The sequence below is a fragment of the Canis aureus genome, chromosome 14, assembly GCF_053574225.1.
Source record: "Canis aureus isolate CA01 chromosome 14, VMU_Caureus_v.1.0, whole genome shotgun sequence".
NCBI lineage: Eukaryota > Metazoa > Chordata > Mammalia > Carnivora > Canidae > Canis > Canis aureus.
Window position 1 is genome coordinate 61,789,038 of NC_135624.1, and position 23,066 is coordinate 61,812,103.

General features: G+C 33.5%; 1 protein-coding gene across 1 annotated transcript in view; it reads right to left on the bottom strand.

Moving 5' to 3' along the window:
• Positions 1-6,546, bottom strand: part of LOC144282979 (transmembrane protease serine 11C-like) — a 51,845-nt gene extending 45,299 nt beyond the window's left edge. Inside the window, exons 1-3 of the mRNA XM_077846631.1 lie at positions 6,473-6,546; positions 5,834-5,952; positions 3,066-3,184 (exon numbers count right to left, since the gene is read on the bottom strand). Coding sequence (XP_077702757.1) covers positions 3,066-3,184; positions 5,834-5,952; positions 6,473-6,519 — 285 coding nt within the window. The 5' untranslated portion in view covers positions 6,520-6,546. The remainder of the gene's footprint in view (positions 1-3,065; positions 3,185-5,833; positions 5,953-6,472) is intronic.
• Between the last annotated feature and the right edge of the window lie 16,520 nt (positions 6,547-23,066).

Genomic DNA, 23,066 nt, shown 5'->3' on the forward strand with positions numbered 1-23,066 from the left:
CTGTCTTTCAAATTGGTTCACAAATATATAGGAAAATGTTTTATTGGTGGTATTGTTATATTATTAAATTATACTGTTAAATGTATAACAAAGGATTATAAGATGATGTGTTGTTATAATGGCGGGAAAATACTACTTCCACAGGACAGATACACCAAAAATGGATGCCAAAGAGATAGTACGTTTGCTAGATAGGTGCTCTCAGATGTGCAGTGAAAGTTGGATCTATGGTTCTTTCTGCCTTTTAACAGTAACCACCCTCCCCCTATGACTACAGACATCCCGAATATCCAGTATTTCATTCTTCTATTCTTGTTTCTCAACTGTAGAAAGAAAACTAGTACAACAGTAATTTTGTTAGTTATATTTATATCATTTGAAATATGAATAATAGCTCTGTAATGTTGGTTACATTTTTTTTTATAAACCTTGCATCTTCTTAATTTCTTCATGGCTAAAGACTTAGTGTACAATCATTTAATACATTAGATATTATTTTGTTTTAAAAATAGCTTAGAGAGTATGGTAATATGGAATTTAGGACCATTGCTGGTATTTTGGTTTTCTGATATGTTTTCAGGGGCATAAAATTGCATGAACACTGACAATTTTTACTCAAGCTAAAATATTGTTAACCTATATTGGATGGAACTGGAGTCCTTAATGTTATCCTTCATTTTATTACCTTTAAAAATTATATTTTTCTAATCCTGATTAATTCTATAGATAACCTGTCATTTGAAAGGCTGCCCCAAAGAAAGAATATGCATAAAGGTGTATATGCCTATATCAGGATCAGGTTAACTCAGTGGAAAATTTATTCGACAGATGACCTGGTTATGTAGTGACCAAAGATGCCTCCTGCTCTTGGACACTGTGATAAGTGGTTTGATATATGAGCTTGACTGGCCTGTTTGGTATGGGTAATTTTAGTACCCTATCCATATCAGATATAATTTTGGTCATCTATAATCCAATGCATTATATGTGAAAACCACATAGAGTTTTTTAAACATTTTTCAATATTTGACTGGCCATATGAAATTGATGTAATCCGAAATGCGCTCAAGATTTTACATTTGCATGGTCTTTTGCATAGGACAGAAAAATCATAAAGAAGGTGGAAGCAAACTTTCAGTGTGACCCTGAGTAAGTTAACCTTTTAGGACCTCAGTCTCCTCCCATGGAAAATGGGAATATTGTAAGGATTAAAAAAAAAATAACATACAAAGTACTTAGGGCAGTACTGATCATTAATAAAGCTAATTATTGTTAAGGTCTCATTTCACTTGAATTTTTAGAATTTCTATTCACTGTAATTGGGCATCATATCTGCTGAAGATCTACGAAAAATAAGAAATGGCATAGAGATTTCTTCTTGAGTTGCCCACTGGAAAACCACATGTCTAAAATATGAAAATGTTCCCTATGAAGGCCTAACCTCTGTAGTTAAAAAACTGCCATTCATAGGAAAGAAGCATCTTTCTTTATCCCATTTATTTCTTCTTTTTAGAGTCAGTCATCATAAGAATTATTTAATGGAAACCAGAAGAAGAACAGTGTATTATAATAATGATTAATAGGTAAGTTTCATGAATGATTCACAACTCCATTTGGTGATCGTATACCAAAGGAGTACTTATAAATACTTGTACTTATGAATGCTGTGGACACGGTGATAATCATAACACACAGAGCATCATAAGTGAAAACAGGCATGTAAAAGCAGGACTTTAACACATGTAGAGGAAAAAGTATGAGAATTATCTGGTAGCTGTTTTAATATAGTTGTGTTAAAGCTGGGAATGAGGACTGCTAAAGGAGCCTGCAACTAGGTGTCAGGATTGGTGCTAATTGACCAACACGATATGATAATTGATAAAACCAATCATTTTAGAATATTAATTTTGAGGTAAACATTGGTTAATTCATTTGAATGAGTTGATCTAAATTTATAGATGAAAAGATGATTTTCTTAGTTTGGGTATATTTGGAATTATTTTGAAGTTCTATATTAACTATTATGTTTATGATTTATTAAGAATGTTAATGATGCTCTTGTTTTAGATATTTTTAGGCTATTATATTTTAAGGGATTACAGAATAACAGGACTTTTGCTAAGATTATGACATATTTCATCTTATGTGATGCTTACAACAATCCTATGATATAGATACATATATATAGCTTAAGGTTATATAGCTGGTAAATGGCTAAACTTAGAATTGAACAAGGACTCTGGGTCCAAGGCCTGTTCTTAACCATTGTGTTCTCTAGCTTCCCTGTCATTTCCTTTTTATCATAAAGCTAAACTAAAGGTGAGTATTGTCTTCCTCCATTTTCTATATGCTACTTTTAGTATAATGGTAAAAGCATACCAAGGTTTTTAAAGACTGAATTTATTATAAACTTGGAGGTAGAAGGATATGGAAAGATGGAAAGACTATAAGCTTTAATCCGATCGACCTGGATCTGAAGGTGTCCTGTTAGGAATCTGCTCAAGGAAATGGAAGGTGGATGATGCCACCACTGCTCTCAGCAGGATTTAGTTTGGTTGGTAAAGTTACTTGAGCTAATTAGAGTATATCTACAATAAAGGAAGATTATGTCTAAGGGGCAGTCAAGACTTTTCATTAGGTTTTTAGTCTGCTAAAGGTTAACTTAAAGCACACTCTTAAGTAGACATTTAAAACTTGATAAAGATCTTTACTTTGGGCTATATGTCCTTTTCTACATTGGACATTCTTCTTCCTTGAAGGACTCCTTAGTTTAGGAACAGAAACTGCATGACTTTCATCAGGTATCTTGGAGGTAGGATATATTTTATTTATTTAATTTATTAATGCATTAGAAATATTCATGTCTGTCATGTGTCAGGCATTTCTTAGGTGTTCTCTAAATATGTCCCTCTTGCATTTTTTTTTTCCTGGTCGTGTTTTCTAACTAACTTTCTGAAAGTGCTGACTATCTTAATCGAGAACTTGAAAGGTGATTGTTGGGTTTCTGGCACTTCTAGAAACATAACATTTAAAAGGGCTATGCACAGAAAAAAATGTCAACTTACCAAAGACACTACCTTTTTGTTTAGATCCATATATTCTTGTGAATACGGTTTTTCAAATTTGCTGTCATAGTCAATGTTATTGACTTTAAAGCTGATGTGGTGGTAGAAAGGCGTCTTCTCTGGAAAGGAGGGAAAAGAAAAAAACAGTTATAAATTAATTCATTTTGTAATTATTTTCATTCTTAAGAGGATCATGTGAAATATAAAATTCTAATGAAATTGCAGGTAACTCAACATTTCAATAGTCTTTATTCCTAGTGATTGTTAAACTAACTTTGACAGAGCAATGTTTATTAAATTATAACCCCACCCGAAGGTGTATTTGGAATTTTTAATGTAAAATTTGAATGTGCCAGATTTCAAATCAATTTGTTTACCCAGGCAGCCCAACCAATGAATGTTAAAAAGATAAGCCCTATCAAATACTTTACATAGTCTCAGGAGGTTCTAATCTTGTTCCCAAAGGTTTACTATGACTTGAGAAAACTTGGAGTATTAATAAAACTTGCTTATTCTGAGGCAGAAGTACTTAATTTGGGCTTTTTTCCTTTTTATTTTTTTTTTAAGATTTTATTTATTCAGGAGAGACACAGAGAGAGAGAGAGAGGCAGAGACACAGGCAGAGGGAGAAGCAAGCTCCATGCAGAGAGCCTGACGTGGGACTCGATCCCAGGTCTCCAGGATCATACCCTAGGCTGAAGGCGGCGCTAGACCGCTGAGCCACCGGGGCTGCCCGATTTTTTTCTTTTTAGAAATTCTTATAAGTTGCTAAAGTTTACAATTTCTGGGAAATAAATATAAGTAATTCTAGGAGCAAGATCTTAAATATATTAAAACTCATATGAATTTTCATATGGATAGTTTCTTCTAGGCCCACTTAATATCTGCATAAAATATTGCTTTAGTATAAACTGCAAGTGATGATTATACACACAAACACAAATAGGTAGATAGATAAACTTGGTATTTCAAACAAGTATATTTTATTGTATGTAACCATAAAGCAATTTTGTTTTTAAATTCTTTAGTAACAAATAGTGTTCTGGTCACTATAAACCATAAAATGTGCTCTCAATTCACATATTAAAATACCCAGATCTCTTTTTTAGTCAAAATTTGAACTTGATGTAAAGCTGAGGGTTTTTTCCTCTCTTTCTAAGCTCTTTACTCAGCCAAGTGCTGCTATTCCTCCTTTTCCACTTCATTGACTGGATTTGGACTCCTCTAGGTCCTTACTTGAAAGGTTAAGAATTTGGAATCTAGCTTTAGTACTCTGGAAACTTAGTATATACTTAAAATCAATTTCTTTCTAGGTTCTCCTGAACTTTTCTTAAATTGGATTCTCTCTCAAAGCCCATCTCTCAGCTTATATGAGGGGGAAAATATGTTGTTCACATATTGGGGAGGTTGTAGTAGCTTAAAAAATTTATGGTATGCCTATGTCCAAAGATAAACTCTTAAAATATCTTTTCCTCTCTCCAGTGTCTGGCAGTTTTATTCTTTGGAGGAAAGGCAGTAGGTTCTGTGTCTATATCTTGAGTGAGAAACTTATTCAAAGATTTATGGGCATTTGCCATACTATCACTCTGGGTCTGGCGGTGTTGGCAGCTGGCATTACAATCCACCTAATGATCATGTTCACACAATCTATGTGTAGGAAGGGTGTGTATGGAAGACAAAGTGTAATAGTATAAATAGTTTTTGAGGATATGGCCTCTTTACACCAGTGTATACAACTCTATTTGTCTCTATGGAAATTATTTTTCTTATAAACTGAAATGGTTGCTTACCTAGACAGCTTTTTTTTCTAAATATATTTTTTCCAGAAAATACTATTATGTTCTAAAGCAGTGGTTCCCAATTTATGACCCATGAGTTATATAGAATAGGGGAATGGTGACAGTAGAAGATGATTCTAGGAAAAAATATTTATATATACATCATTCATTATTCTAGATTAAAAAATGATGATTCTCATACATATATGTATTACAAATTTTCAAACATAGGTAGATATAGTTAATTAAATGCAAGTTAATTTAAAAGGAATTACTAAATTTATAGTTGTCTTCATTTCTTTACTCAACAAAGTAATTATTCTCTTGCAAGAATGTAGAAATTTTTTTTCCTATAAAAAGGCCCTCATTCTTGAAAACATTAGAAAATAGTGGGTTAAAGTGACAAGGACAGCACACAGCAAATCTGGCCAATGTGCTATTTTTAAGAGAGATTGATCTTGAGGATCCCATAATTTTTTGTACTTTATGTAAAATATATAAAAAATTGTATTTGTACTGACCTTTTAGATTTCATCCCTCAGTAGTAGGAAATCTTCTAGGTTTAGTCAGAATTTATGAGAAGAAAATATTGGATGGAGAAAAAATTATAGGCTTTGAAACAAAAAATTTTAGCTTAAAATCCCATATTCTGGGCTTTTATACTTATTTGTTAACTTACTGATAATCTCTTGAGAAAGTTACAAGTTCAGCAATGATAGGGACTGTGGCTTATTCATCAACATATTCCTAGAACCCAAGTCTTTAGCAGGAATTTAAGAAAAGAGTACACCAAATCCTCAGGTCTAGAATACTCTAAGCCAGTGGTCACTAAAGAAGTTTATAGTCAATGTTATTAACCTTAAGAAATTCTCTCTACTAAATATTCTTATCTGACTTCTTTCCTTCCCCCATTTTCAAAATTCCTAATTTTCCCAATAATAGAAGCAATAATTCTGTGCGATTAGAAAGTTAGGCACAGTAAGTACTTACCATAAATGACAAAATAAACAATGAGTCCAATGATTATTGCAACAACAGCCAGCATTAAGATACCCAGGGTAATCTTTCCACATGTTGTGAGTTTCATTTTTGTGTTTGACTCTGTCCCTCTAGGCAGAAAGGAGAGGAAAGCAAGTGTTAATAAGAGCAAGAAATAGGACATTCGCAATAATAAATATGTACTTGATGTGAAGCATAACATCAATTATTTTACATTAATTATAGACTCAATGGACTGCTGAGCTTGGAAAACAACATATAGGACTAGTAAATATAATATTTTTCTGCTTATTTTTCATTATTCATTATTATTATGAATAATAATGGTAATAGTAAAATCAAAATTCATTCATTTACCAAATACTTATGGATGTTCTACTATGGACTAGGCATAGTAGTCGGAGCAAAGATCTCTTTCCTTATGGAGATTACATTTTACTGAGGGGAGATAGCAAAGAAGAATATAATTAATAAATAATAATATATATCTATATATAATTAATAAATATAAAAAAAGATCTTAAGTGCTATAGAAAAAATAGAGCTAGGTAAAGATCAGAAATGTGGGAATGTATGTGAGATGATAGAGGCAGAATATGATATTAAATAGAGTGGTCAGGTTAGGCCTACTGAGAAGGTAAAATCCAAGAGACTTGAAATATGATGTTGTTGGCCATACAGGTATCTGGAATGTCCCAGGCAGATGGAATAACTCTACAAAGGCCAGGAGGGAGAGGTATGCCTAGACGAGCATGCTAGGAGGGCAGTGTGACTGAAACAGTGAATGAGAACAGTAACAAAGGAATAATTATGAGAGGTCCCAAGGCCTTGGTCATAAAGGGCTTGGTGGGTCATTGTAATAATTTTGGCTTTTTCTCTGAGTGAAATGTGAGTTTTAGGAGGCTTTGGGCAGAACACTATGATGAGCTGACCTAATTTCTTACGGGATCTCCGTGACTGCTTTGTGGAAAGTAAATTGTGTATGGCAAAGGTGGAAGCAGAACCACAAGATTGAAAACGATTATAGTAATTCAAGCACAAGATGATGTTGATGTGGACCAGAGTGGTAGAGGTAGAGGAAGTGAAAAGGGTTTGAATTTGCATACGTCTTGAGTATAGAGTTGGTAGGATAGAGGTCTCAGATAGGAATATAAATTTGGCATTCTTCAATATGTAATGTTAGGATCTGAGACTAGAAGAGATTTACCAGGTAAGTATAGATAGAAAAGACCAGGATATGGTTACTGGAGCACTTCCAAATCCAGAGATTAGGAAGAAGAGCAAAACCAAGCAAAGGAGACAGAGGGAGCAACTAGTAAGGGTAGGAGGAAAAGAGAGAAAGTGGTGTTCTGGAAGCCGACAGAAGTGTATCGGGGAAAGGGAAGGGAATCAACTGTCAAATGCTGCTGATAATTTAAAATAAGTGAACAAGCATTGAAAATTGACCATTGGATTAGCATTATAGAGATAATTGATTACCTTAATGCAAGAAGTTTTAGGAGTGGAAGAGGAAGGGAATAGTTAGAAATGGATTCAAAGACAATGCAAATAGGAACACCTGAGTGGCTCAGTGGTTGAAAGTCTGCCTTTGGCTCAGGTTGTGATCCTGGGGTCCTGGAACTGAGTCCTGCATTGGGCTCCTGGCAGGGACCTTGCTTCTCCCTCTGCCTATGTCTCTGCCTCTCTCTGTGTCTCTCAAGAATAAATACATAAAATATTTAAAAAAAGACAATGGAAGTAGAGGGACTGGAGTAGTGACCACAGTCCACTTTTTAAAAGATTTTGCTGAAAACAGGTAATAAAGAAATGGAGCTATACATGTTGAAGGAATGAGATCAAGAGAAATTTTATAATAGAATAATGTAATAAACCTTCATATCCTTCACATAGATTTAAGAACTGGGAACACCTTACAGTATTTTACCTATTTTTCTGAAATATTTTAAAGTAGTTGCAGAAAAGTAATTGCATCATGACATTCACCCCTAAATATTTCATTTTCCCTCTAAAAAAATAAGGATATTAAAAAACATGACCATTGTAATACGTAATGAAATTACCAATAATTCCTGAATGCCTCTATTACCAAGTTTATATTCAAATATCTTTAGTTGTCCTCAATGATCTTTCACAATATATTTTTTTTGTTTTTGAACAAAAAATCAAATACAAATATTCACATTGCACTTGGTTACTATACTTCTTATCTTTTAAAATCTAGAACAGCTTCAATACTCTGCCCTCATTTTAAATTTTTTCATGACATTGATTTATTAAAGGCACTGGGTTAGTTGTCCTTTGGAATACCTCAGAGGAAGAGAAGTTTGTGTATTTATGTTTCAAAAATTTTTAATTAAATGTTTTATTTTGTGATAATCAGACTCATATGTTGTAAGAAATAATACAGAGGGATCTCTGGTACGTTTTTCCCAGTTTTCTCCAGTGGTAACAAATTGTAGAACTATAGCACAGTATCACATTAGTGTATTTATAGTGATATGGCCAAGATACCTAACATGTCTATCACAAGGGTCCCTCATGTTTGTTTGTTTGTTTGTTTTTTTGCCACATCTACTTGTCTTCAGTCCCCTTATCCTTATTAACTCCCTGGCAACCACTAGTCTCTTCTTTTCTATAATTTTGTCATTTAAAAAATGTTATGGGATCCCTGGGTGGCGCAGCGGTTTAGCGCCTGCCTTTGGCCCAGGGCGTGATCCTGGAGACCCGGGATCGAATCCCACGTCGGGCTCCCGGTGCATGGAGCCTGCTTCTCCCTCTGCCTGTGTCTCTGCCTCCTCTCTCTTTCTGTGTGACTATCATAAATAAATAAAAATTAAAAAAAAAAGTTATATAATTGGAATCCTACAATATGCAACTTTTTAGATTTTTTTTTTCACTCAGCAAAATTCTCTGGCATTCATTCAGGTTGTTGCATATATCAATAGTTTTTTTTCAGAAATTGCTGATGTATGTACTAACCCTTTCTCAGATATCTCATTTGCAAATATCCTCTCTCAGTCCATAGGTTGCCTTTTAGTTTTGTTGATTGTTTCCTTCACTGTATGGAAGCTTTTTATTTTGATGTAGGCTCAGTAGTTTATTTTTGCATTTGTTTCCCTTGACTCAGGGGATTTATCTAAAAAAAAAGTTGCTATGGCTGATGTCAGAGACATTACAGCTTGTGCTCTCTTCTGGGATTTTTATGGTTTCAGGTCTCACGATTAGATCCTTAATCCATTTTGAGTTTATTTTGTGTATGGTTTAAGAAAGCATTCCAATTTCATTCTCTTGGTTGTAGCTGTTGAGTTTTCCCAACACTATTTGTTGAGGAGACTGTCTTTTTCCCATTGGATGTTCTTGCTTCCTTTCTCAAAGATTAATTGACAATATGATTGTGAGTTTATTTCTGGGGTCTCTATTTTGCTCTACTGATCTATGTGTCTATTTCTGTGCTAGTACCATAATGTTTTGATTACTACAGCTTTGTAGTACATGTGAAATCTGGGATTACAATACCTCCAGTTTTATTCTTTATCAAGATTGCTTTGGTTATTCAGGGTTTTATTTGTTTCTACACAAGTTTTGGGATTATTTGTTCTAGTTTTATGAAAAATGCTGTTGGTATTTTGATAGGGATTACATTAAATCTGTAGATTGCTTTGAGTAGTATGAACATTTTAACAGTATTTGTTCTCCAAATCTATGGACAATTCGCATCTTTCCATTTCTGTGTATTATCCTCAATTTCTTTCATCAATGTTTTATAGTTTTCAGAGTACAGGTCTTTCACTTCCTTGGTTAAGTTTATTCCTTGGCAATCGTATATGGCCTAAATTGTTATTTTGTAGTGAGTTTCTTGTAGACAACATATGACTAGGTTATATTTTTAAATCCATTTTATTAATATCTGTCTTTTACAGGTATGTTTAGACAATTTACATTTAGTGTAATTATAAGTATTTTAGGGCTCAAGTCTGCCTTTCAAATACCTTAATCAAAACATCTTTAAGAAGCTCTGGGAGATTGTTCATCATTATTCATAGACTCATGGGATTGTTAGAAGCATGGGATGACATGCACAGTTTGGAAACAATAGTAGGATAGAGTAAGAGAATAAGAATAATAAAAGCTCTTATAATAAACTATCATTTATGAATTGGGAGGCAACTTTATTCCATGTCTCTATGTTTCAATATTGTTAAATGTTTGGAGCACACAAAATGTGCGTGGAGGAAATGACTCTTTAGAAGTTGAATAGTTTATTGTATTCATGTTTATTAAGCATCTTGTATGTGCAAGACATTGTGCTAGGCAGGGGGTATACAATGATGAACAAGAGCACTAACAAATGCAAACTGCAAGAATGTAAAATATTAGTTTTGTTTTATATACTTATTATATACTATATTATTATACTTGTTTGCAAGCATACGGGTGGTACTAGTTTGGGCTACCATAACAAAGTACTGTTGTTGAGTGCCTTCAACAACAGAAGCTTATTTTCTCACAGTTCTGGAGGCTAGAAGTCTGAGACAGAGATGTTGGCAGGGTTGTTTTTTTTCTAACGCTTCTCTCCTTGGCTTATAAATGACTGTTTTTCTCCTTATGTCTTCACATCATCTTCCCTCTGTACATATCTGTGTCCTTATTTTTGTTTCTTTCTTTTTTTCTGTCTTAACACAAAAATTTCTTTTCTCACAGTTCTAGGGGTCAGAAGGCTGAGATCAAGGTGTTGGGAGGGTGAGTTTCTCCTGAGGTTTCCCTTATTGTTTTGTAAGATGGTCATGGTTTTCAAATGATTTTCCCTCTGTGTATGTCTGCCCAAATTTCCTCTTCTTATAAGGACACCAGCCATACTGGATTGGACCCACCTTAACGATATCCTTATAACTTAGTTGCTTCTCTAGAGACCCTATCTCCAAATATAATCAGATTCTGATGTTCTATGGTTTAGGATGTTGACATGAATTTTGAGGGGACACAATTCAGTCAATAACATTTTTGGATTACATTATATACTTGATATTATATATTTTATATTTTATATACAATATGCCAGTATGCTCTCTGCATGGAGCCTGCTTCTCCCTCTGCCTGTGTCTCTGCCTCTCATTCTCTCTCTGTGTCTCTATGAATAAATAAATAAAATCTTTAAAAAATATATTAAAAAAACAAAACAAAACAAAACAAAACAGTATGCCAGTATGTACAATATTCCATGTATGCTTATATGTTTGTGTGTATGTTTCATATATGCGTATCAGTATAAGTGAAATGATAATAATAAATATTGATTAGTTTGAAATACCTATATTTATTTGGTTTTTGTTTGAAAACAGAATCAAGTACCTATAAAAAGTTTATTTTTTGGTTAATGGTCATTCTCTGAATAGATGATACTCCCTAAGGAGCTAATGTTAACTAGATATCCAATGCAGGTTAAATTTTCAAGTCTTATGTTCTTAGAAATTTCATTTTACTTAAAAACCACTTTGACCATTTCAATATATTTTGTCCAAATTATGTTTTCAGTTTGCACATAAATGTTAATATCTTCATATTTCTATGAAGGTATGATGCCCATGAACATTTTTGGTTCATAATAAAATAAAAATCCCTAAAAGACACTTCACTATGAAAAATGTTTTCCTGTAAATATTTATAATCTGACCAAATCACTGAGTTTAGAATAGTGTTTAAAATTCGAGGAAAAAATAAATGACTAAATTATATGGTGAAACCCTGGTAACTTAAATTCCTGTTATCCTAAAACATCCTCTCCCACATCCACATATGTATGCCTATATATTTTACTCAATACAGTTTGCCATGGAATAAGCCTCAATGAAAACATGATGATTGTAATATGAAATTGGTGGCAAAATCTTGAAGTATATTTTTTATTCATCTCAGCTGCATCCTTCTAATAGATAGAACTATTTAAAAATGCTGCTTTTTTTTGGTTAAAAAACTTGAATTTTGGTAATTTTACAATAATTCACCCTAGAGGTACACAGATACACTTTGTTTATTGTCTCCTCTTGTCATAAGATGATATAAAAGTGATTCTTGTAACTAAGAATTTGTTTAATAGGGAGATTGATTTCAATCCTCCTGCCAATATAAAGTTCCTAAAATGAGAGATGCATAGCCTTTTGGAACTGGAAAGGATTTTGCAAATCACCCATTCTGGTTTCCTGATTTTAAGAGGACAGCCAAAATCTGAGATCACTAGTGATTTTACTATCTAGATTCACAAATGTAAAATTTTGGTTAATGAGTAAAAATTAATTTTAAAGGCAAATGAAAAAAAAAGAAAAAAAAAAGGCAAATGAACTAAATGTTGCTGTCATTCTTACCTGAGTATTCTAAAATGCAGATGTTCTTCCTATTTGCAAAGGGTTTTATTGATTTGGAAGGTGATTTCCCCTGTGTGTATATGCGTGTGTGTGCACACGCATGTGTATGTATGTGTATTCCTGAATTCAAAAGGAAAATTAAACTCTGTCAAGATCCAGTTCTTTTAAGTATTCTTCTAAAAACAATGCCAGACGTATAAATTCCATTTCCCAAAGTGTTATATTATGTGGAATCTTGGTTGAAAATAGATTACTTATTTGGCAGCAAGTGGGTCTTGGGTGTAGTTAACATGAGCAATAAAAAATCTTGTTTTTATTTTAGCAATGTGCCTTAACTTTTTCAAATTTCTGTATTTATTCACAAAGTATATCCTGGAGCCATTCAGGTTCTATATTAAGATGGTAGTGATATTTAGGATTATTTAGCCATTTCAGAAACACTGGCTTTTTTGGTGAGTTGTGCTTTTTATTAATTCTTTGAATGGATGAAACTAGATCTGTCTATATATTATTTCTCACATACTGTTTATGGAGCACAAGGAGTTGAGTAAGTTGACATGGACATGAGAGCTAAGATAAAACATTTTTACTAGACTTTTTGTTAATTCATAAGGATTAACAGTAACAATTTGGAAAATATTTCAGAGATTCTCTTAGCTAATTAAACTAAATACTAATGTGAATATGTAAAGTGAGTGATTATTAAAGCTGTTTATTGTGATGTTACATTCTGCACAATATGTTAAACTGTTCACCTAGAATCTAGATGTTGGCATGATGTAGCAACCAGAAAAGTTGTCTGAAGATTTTATTAAAAATATGGGTTGGGTTCAATGGGTTTATCAAAGCATTCATTTTGTTGGAGTGCTAAGAAAGACTGTAATATTTATGTGAACATTTATCTTTGCCTTAATTTGATTAGCATAGGAATCAAGCCATAAAAATTATTTGTTCATCTGTGTGTGCGATGTGCCAACAAGTCAGCACATTTGTTTGACTTTCAGGCCAACTGCTATCTGAGCATAAGGCATAGCTAATGGGAAGAAATGATCCCCTATTCTTTTTTCCAATTAAAATTTTAAATCATACCACTAAAAATGTCCAACAGTGAAGTACTGTGATGTTTCAATAATTAAAAATTAAGACTTAAACTTTTCTCTGCCACATCCTACAGCTAAAATGTATATTGTGAACATATTAATGTCTCTATTATCAGCATACATCATTAGAAATAGATACATATAACTATTTTGTATTCTTTTAATTTTCTTTTCTTTTTTTTTTTTTATTTATGATACTCGCACAGAGAGAGAGAGAGAGAGAGAGAGAGAGAGGCAGAGACACAGGCAGAGGGAGAAGCAGGCTCCATGCACCGGGAGCCCGATGTGGGATTTGATCCTGGGTCCCCAGGATCGCGCCCTGGGCCAAAGGCAGGCGCTAAACCGCTGCGCCACCCAGGGATCCCCCTATTCTTTTAATTTTCAAAGTGAAATTCTTTTTAAAAGTAAAATGCTCCAATTTTATTTCAGCAGTTTCAGCATAGTTTTCATGAATGCTTTAATTTTGCTGGAGATACTTCTCACAAAAATTAACATCCAAAATAGATTCTAATGATTAAAATTTATGAATCTTAATCATTCTAGTTTTTCTTTTATTTGGGAGATGTATTGTTCCTATTTTTATAAAATGTTACTTTTAAGAATTTTAAAATAGAGATGAAACTACTTTAACTAATTTGATCCATTCAGAGAATATCTCCGAGGAGAAATGGCGAGCCCTCCTGCCACCCACTGCCATCAGCTTACCTGTTCTGCAGTGGTGTCCATGCATGCTGTCTCTGAGGAACCCGTCCCTTTGCCATCTTCGCCTTGAGTGCCGTGTGGCACAGTCATTCTCCACCTATTTAGCTTATGAAATTCTGACTTTTATGTGTTTTAGGATAATGATAATACTTAGCACTCATATAACTCCTCTTCAAAGTGCTTTCTGAACATTTACTGATTAATTTTATATTAGTAAAACATGTGCTATGTATATGCTGCTCCTTAAGTAATAAATAATCCTATGACCCAAGTGGAGGCAAATTTAAAACTCTCATTTGTTGTGACTGAGGAACCAGTTGGGTCACCTGGATTGAGAAGGATAGTGAACCTTTTCTCAGCTTTGGATTTTGTGAATATGGAGACAAGTCTCTGCTCTTCTCACGCTCTAGAATCCACTTCCAAAGACTGTCGCAATTTATTGCTTTTTGGTGGAGGGCCAGTGGCTCTCCAAGTTCTAACCCTCCATTAGGACCGGAATTTTCTCCAATTTATAATTGTCTTCAACTTCCTTTACTCATATATTATCCTTTCATGAATTCCTCCATGAAATTTTGACTGCTATCCTAATACTAGCACCCATTAAAAATTTTTTGTGCCCTAAAATCCAAAGGGTGTTGCTTTTTTATTAAAAATATATATGGGTTTAACAAGTAATCTTTCAAGTTTTGGATAGAATTCTCATTCTCAGCAGCCAATTTAGATATTGGTGTGGAGACTACGTAGGACACATCCTAATGTTTAGCTAACTGGAAGAGAAAGAACTTACCAGAGGCCAGGGACCAGCAGCAAGGGAGAATCTAGTTATCTGGAATCTGGGACAGAAGGCTTCCTTGGGTAACCTTATCATATGATCAAGTAAAATCATTGTTCTACCTATGCAACCTCCTCCTTCTCTCCCAAACATGTAAAGAGAAAGATAATCAGAGAAATCATATTTGCCTTAGAATGAAAAAGAACCATAATGGTAGTTCTTGTATCAGTTATTGATAGGACCTTGATCAGACAAATATATTTGCATTCTTTAAAAATTTCCATTTTAATTGTATTAAAGCATTCCAGACTCTATGCTTCTGTATATTCTCAAAATATCCAGTATGTTCTCACTCTCATTTATCTTTGTAAATCCTACTCATTTTTTAAAAAGACTTATTTATTTGAGAGAGAGAGACAGAATGAGGGAGAGAATCTCCAGCAGACTCACCGCTGTGTGCAGAACCCAATGATGTGGGGCTCAATCTCATGACTCTGAGATCATAACCTGAGCCAAAACCAAGAGTCAGATGCTGAACCAATTAAGTCACCCATGTGCAGAAAATGTGCGAGAGAGCTGGTTGACCTGTTGGAAACTGTGCCAGCCATTAGTAGCATGAGTTGAGTCTAAATCAGAGATAAAATAGGAACCCAGACCTCTGAGAGGACAGGTGTGGATGGCTGATAATGCCTGCAGACCAGATGGGGCAATGTGCCTCTTTGGAGAGGACAGTCTGGACAATGATGACTGTAGGGTCAGCCCCTTAGCCCCAATCTTTTGACACTAGGTAAAAGCTAGAATACCTAGAACTAAGATGATGGGAAAGACTATAGTAGCTTGCCTGATAAAACCCTAAGCTATGTAGGAAAACCCTGGATTGATTAAATCTACCAAGAAGAGAGTGTATAGTTACCACCACTAGGCAGAATGGGGGCTCGAAAGAGACATAATTAAGAAAATTACTTTTGGTGGGGGGCATACTTCAGTTTATCACAAGAAAATATATCAGCTAGAGTAGCAAGTTTAAGTATGAGCTTAAATATTGAGGCAGCTTTTAAATCATAAAGAAAAGTTTCTAGAAAATTTTAGTTTTTAAGCAATGAGATGTTTAGAAGTATTAAGGAAAGACATAGGATAGTAGCTTTATGAAATTATATAGAACAAAGATGCCATAGAAAGGGGTTATAAGGAAGTTACAGCTCTAAGTTTCCTTTTAAATTCCATAATTTTATAGTCTGAAAGTGTCTTCCCTATCTATACACCTAACATCTGTGATAATGTATACTAGAACACTTTAAAAAAATATTTTTTTCTTGTTACAACTCATGTGTTCACTTTAAAAGCCATCTTTAAAAATAACCAACTATAGGATTGAAATGAGAAAGGATTAAAAAGTAATTTTGAGGGACTCCTGGGTGGCTCAGGGGTTTGAGCATCTGTCTTTGGCTCAGGGCGTGATCCTAGAGTCCCAAGGATCGAGTCCCGCATCGGGCTCCCTGCATGGAGCCTGTTTCTCTCTCTGCTTATGTCTCTGCCTCTCTCTCTGTGTCTCTCATGAATAAATAAATAAAATCTTAAAAGGAAAGGAAGGATTGCTTAATTTTTTTGGCCTATTCATTTATAGCCACTATTAATACTTCATGTGAAAATTTAAAAATGAATATCCTTTAAAAGTAAGCATAAAATACATATTACGCACTTTCCCACCCAGTTGTCATATAGAAAACATTTAATGAAGGGAAGGTTAGGAAAGCCACAAAAGACAAAACATAAAAATATCTCAATGTTTAAAAGATACTTAGGTGACTAAGTATGGGGTGGCTCAGCTGTTGAGCATTTGCCTTCAGCTCAAGGTGTGATCCTGGGATTGAGTCCCACCTTGGTTGGGCTCCTCACCCCCCCGCCCACCCCGAGCCTGCTTCTCCCTCTGCCTCTCTCTTTGTGTCTCTCATGAGTAAATAAATAAAATCATTTTTTAAAAGGCACTTAGGAATGAGGAAAGATTATTGGTTTTTAAACATAATTACCCATTTTAGAAGACAGTGTTCTGTGTAAAAATTTTTATTTGCAATACCAAGAAAGATAGTTTAACAGGTAATCCTGTAATATATGCAATTCATAGTTTGAGAAATAGTATTTATGGAGTTTATTAATATATGTGTATATATATTTTAATCTATTTTTGTAAAAATTATCTAATAAAAACAAATATTAGTCAAATTCTCTATTTTTACCTGAGAATACTTTCTTTGATTTTTTTTTGTTAATGTACCTGATTATGGTTCTATGGATACATATATTTCCTTTAAGTTCCATAATTGTATATATTTGAAAATGTTTATATCTATGTCTATGTCTCTGTATGTACCCAGCTGATGTGTTAGCACTATAACATTTTCTAACTCAGCCTGTACACTAGGAAAACTTTTTGAAAGAATTTTACTAAAGTTTAGATCAAATGCACTCTAGGTTTTTCTCCCAAATGTATTTTGATTTTAGAAGCCATAATAAAAAATAGGAGCATATACGATAAAATTTCCTATCTCTACAATATCCATCTACTATGAGAAGAAATGTAATTTTATTTTAGTGACATTGAATTTTAATTTTCATTCATTCAATCCTTTGGCAAGGTTTCACTGAATGTCTGTTACTTGTTATGCATCATGATAGGAATTCTAAGATAAAAGTCAATATTGAAAATTTAAATCCCACAAGGATTTTGTGGATAGTTTCTGTGTGTGTGTTGAATGTGTAAATTTCATGAGAAAGCTATTACCTAACTGGTCATGAGGTCAATTGCTATATATTTTTGTCTTCTCAGCCCCAATGATTATATCATTCAATATTATTGAATTCCATAAGAAACCTAATGTGCAAATACACATACACAAATTTTGTTTTTTTAAATGTTTAAAACTTACCTGAGTAATTAAAATCCAGTATGTCAAAAAGTAGGATCCTATTGAACTTTTTCATATACACATAAGTATTGAAAATATATACTCATATATTGGTAAATATTGGTAAATATTTTCATTTAGTTGATGGATAATTTCATGTTTGCTTAACACAAACATTATCCTGAAGCATATTCTTGTAGATTCCATTACTTTGCCTGATTTTATTTGGTTCACTTTTAACTCATTTAAGAATTTTCAATTTTACTTTTGAAATTTAAGGACATATTTAAGGACATAATAAAAATCTTTTTTTGGAGGCAGGGTAAAGGAATCCTCTAATTAGAGAGCTCTCTTTCATGAGAGAGTTATTCTTATTTTCTAACCTTCTTAATGTTGCCACTGGGCAAGGTCCTACAACTATATGTCTCTATGCTGGCATTTATCCCCCAGATAATATGAAACTATGAAGAAATGAAAGCCATGCTTCTGGTTCTCTAGAATTGGTGGAGAAGAAAGGAAGTCTTCATTTCAATCTCTGCCATTTAGGATAAATGTTACCATAAAATTAAGGGCATTTTATGCTGTGACTGATGTTTCCTGAGCCAAGTTTGGGGAAAAAAAAATGAAGTTACATTCAATTTATGTAAACCAAGTGTGACAAGTCTAATATAAAAATGTTTAGAGAAGGGATTGTAAAATCTTCAGGGTTTTAGAAAATAAAAGTTTCCTTGTGCTGAAGTGCTACAAACCAAATAGAAGGATTTCTTTTCTTTTCTTTTTTTTCTTTTCTTTTCTTTTCTTTTCTTTTCTTTTCTTTTCTTTTCTTTTCTTTCTTTTCTTTTCTTTTCTTTTTTCTTTCTTTTCTTTTCTTTTTTCTTTCTTTTCTTTTCTTTTTTCTTTTCTTTCTTTTCTTTCTTTTCTTCTTTCTTTCTTTCTTTCTTTCTTTCTTTCTTTCTTTCTTTCTTTCTTTCTTTCTTTCTTTCTTTTTTCACCAGAATAATATAATTAGATAGACTTTAACATCTGGAGAATAATTTTAAAGCTCTTTTTTTTAGTAGGTTCAGGTAGGTGGTATAAACATATTTTTGGAGCTAGTGTTGATTTTTGAAAAAATCTTTATTGCTTATGAGTTTAACAGTTCACTAAAATTTATATTTTATTAGATTGCTCTTACTCTCAAGAGTAGAAAGTGATATATTTAAGATTGAAAAGATATAGGATTGCATTCCAGTCCATTTAGGTACCTAGAAAATGTCAGTGAAATCACCCCATGAAGGCATAAATCACAATGAGAGGAGCAAAAGCAGGATTTTTCAGGTGACCCATGATAAATACAAGTGAGTGGTATTGAGATAGGACAATATTAAAACTAGAAAAGAAGTTTAGGAATTACAGATAGTGTGTGATTTAGTCAACCCCATGTACAGAGAAAGATACAGTAAGTTGAAACTATAGTAGAACACTGTCTCCAGCTGACTTACGGGAAGCCCAGAAGTTTTTACCAGCACCACTCATACCTTCATCCTAAATTCCTTCTCAGCATCTGTTTTCATCGCAGTGACATATATATGGAAAGTGTTAGTTTTCTTTCTTTTAGAGGCGGGACTTTGTTGGAGGCAGTGTCCTGAGGGAGTTCAGAGGAAGCATCAGGTCCTTAAGACTGTCATCTCTCAGGGTTAGAGGAGTCAAGAACCAAAACAGAACATTTTATTATAATGAGGGGTTTGGTGAAATTTTAAGGAAAGGACAATTAATAAAAGCCAAATATTCAAGAACTATCTTGAGATTCTGGACCCCATCAGAATCATCTATAACTTATAACTATAGTTATAACTATAACTTATAACTATAACTTATAACTATTGTTATTGTCAGCTCATACTTTCAGTCAGTGGAGTATCAGTCACGTTTGCTTGGTCCCCTGTCATACATTATTTTCCAAAAAATTCTTGTGATAAAATAAGTTTTTGCTTCTATGGTTTCCACTTATTACATAAAAATACTCTCAATGAAGTAGTAAAGTTCATGAGGAAATATTTGTAAATTCTAGATTACAATGAATTTTCTTAGCTGATAACTTCAAAATTGGTCAAGTGAAGAAACTGTGAATACATGTGTTTAACTGGGGTAACCCAGCAAATCTGCTGATGTGAGAGTATCCTAACAAAACTACTATCAGTAAGAACAAATATTCTTATAAAACTGTTACCTGAAGCAAGTTTTAACAGAACAGAATATGTTTTGGATAATATATAGACTTTGATAGTAGGGTAGGCCTAAAATGTTAACAACCACAGTTTCAATACATTTATGTTAGAATTCAGAGAAATTGTCTCTACTTCCTGGGTTCTACCCAAATGAGTTTTTTTTTTTTAATTTTTTTTTATTTATTTGTGATAGTCACAGAGAGAGAGAGAGAGAGAATGAGGCAGAGACACAGGCAGAGGGAGAAGCAGGCTCCATGCACCGGGAGCCCGACGTGGGATTCGATCCCGGGTCTCCAGGATCGCGCCCTGGGCCAAAGGCAGGCGCCAAACCGCTGCGCCACCCAGGGATCCCCCAAATGAGTTTTATGATCATGTAAGAAAAGCCCACTTCACAGTATTTTAGGAATTCTTTATTTTTGTAAAAGAAAGTGATCCAGAGGTATTTCTATATGAATTTATTCTTTCCCCTACTAACTTAAGAAAAACACTTTCCCTGATCTCTGTGTGTAAAAAGAGAGGTTTAATGTTAGTTTCATTTAAAGAGAAAATGTAGATGATTGGTAACAAGAACATGTGAACTTTGAAACTTTCACACTTTAATTTTTCCTGATCAGGTTTTGTCTGGCATGAATTCTGAAGAGGAGCTCAGTGCAGTCCGTTTTAAAAATAGATGGCCTGACTGGAGGGAACTGAAATTACCCAGCCTGACTGGAGGGAACTGAAATCTTTCACTTACTAGGATTGGAAATTTCATCTGGAAGAGGATTTTGCACTTTCCGCTAAGGAGGGGCACATCTTTTTTTTTTTTTTGACTCTGATTAGATCTTTAGAAAAAGACCTCTTGCTTAGAATTAAAATCCAAGATTAATATAAAAATAGGCCTTTAAAATGTATAGCCGTTGTGAAATAAATTACTCAGAGTTACTCTATTTTAAAATCTTTGTTCTTAATTTTAATATGTCCATTTCACATATTTTATTATAATGTTCAGTTTACTTGAAGTAAACCCCTGTGAAAAGGGAAAATTATTGTCGAAGCCTTACAGCTAAGGAAATGGGAACACTGCCCATAGCCTACCATGTTCCTTCAATAGACCAGTATGACTGAAGGAATAGTTAAAGTGGCTGCTGAGAGGTGGTGTACAGGGATAGAGAGCTTTGGTCTGAGTCAGAGAACCAGCAATTGAGCTGTCTACTACCATTTCCTACTGTGTGGGCGTGATCACTTCAGTTCATGTCTGACATTTTACTTAGAGTTCAAACATCTTTTTAAAGGAAAATGCTTGCTTCTTTGACTAAATATGACCATTAGATCATACCATGAGTCAAATTTGCTTCCTTATCCTTTTCTTTCCTAAAAATAACAATATATAAAAATGTCTGATAATTTGAAAATACTATCCAATGCAAGGCCTTAGCAATTAGGCTAATAGTATCATTGCTGTTCATCAAATTTTTCTTTATACGGTTGTCATCCAAAAATGTATCCATAAGGCTCTGACATCATGTTAAAGCTTCTTTTCAGTGTGGATGCCTGCAATAAAACCTACTTTTAAAAATTATAAGTCTATGATAGTTTAGAAAGCTACGTGAAATAGGTTTAGGCAAAATTCTGACATTTTCCCTGCCATGAGTCCAAACATTTAAGTATCTACTGATATCAAAGGGATTTACTGAATTTATCTCTTCTTAGCATATATTAGTGTCTTAAGTCATAGTATTGGCTAATATATTTGATAGTTTTCTTTCCCTGTTGCCAATCAAGTAAAGAAACAGCTGACAGGAAACCTTGACCATTTTCCTTGACCAGTAGAACCAACACAGGAAAATAAGTTGTGGTAGTCATAAAAATGGAAATGTTTAGAATATTAAAAGATGCTTACTTCAAGACTTTCTCTATGAAAGCACTTCAAAAAAATATATGTGTATATGTATATTATCCTCAAACTTATAGTTTAGGAAAATTACTAATTGCAAAAGAAATAGTACCAGATATTCTAATAGTACCATGCACATTAGAAATGTTTCTTTTTTTTTCTTTTACTAGAGATGTTTCTTAACAGTATTAACATTGCTAAGCAATTGTGCTAGATCTATAAAAATTCAAATGAAAACAATTGTTAAAATATTAATATGGATTATGAACAGGGAAAAATTTGCTTTTTCTGCTATCTACCATGATATATACTTTTTAAAAAAGTTTTATATATTTCCTTCAAGGGCTCTTTTCTGAATGATCCAAGAATTATTCATTGCTCTCCCTTACAATGCCTGAGGATCGTAAGGGAATTGTTTTGTATCAGAGATGTGAAAAATAATACACATACAGGAAAGTACATAAAACACATGTGTACAACTTAATGACTTACTACAAAGCAAATATCCATAGAAGTTTGCTAACAAGCCAGCAGTGCTCTGTCTTTCCCTTCTTAGGTTCAGTGTTCAGTTCTACCCTGCTCCCCTAAAGGTGAACATTGTTTATAGTTTTTGGTAATAGATTTCTTGATTTTTTTGAAAACAGTTTTTCATGAGTAAAAATGAATTCTTAAACAATACAGTTGAAAATCATATAAATGGAATAGTATGCATTTTGTTTTTAATGACTAGCTTCTTTTAACTTTGTGTTTTTAAGGTTCATCTTTGTTAAGTGTGGCTCTAGTTTATTCATTTTTATGGCTGTAGGATAGTCCATTGTATGAATATAACAGAATTTACTTATTCATTTCCCTGCTGATGGCCATTTGGTTGTTGCCACTATTTGGGCTACTATGAATAATGCTGCTTTTGATGTAGGAATGAATTAGGGGCCAGGCAGGGAAAGATAAGGGAAACGCCCAGAGTCAGGATCCTACCCATCCAAAGAAAACTGAGATAAGACAGTAAAAACAAAAAATAAACCTGGCTCCCTAGCTCCAAAATGTTAGATCGTATCCACCTTTAATGGCAACTAACTAATCACAGAAATCCCAGATGTAGAGAAATGTTATGGAGCAGATAATAACCAGAGAGAAGGGAACATTTTGTGCTCATGATATTTACAAAAAAACAAAACAAAACAAAACAAAACAAAACAAAAACCTTGTTTGTTACAAGTCTACCCTGTTTGTTCTAAATATCCACCCGGATATTGACAAGAAATTTACCAAGTTCCCTGGTCAGTTTCCTATAAAAAAACAGACAAT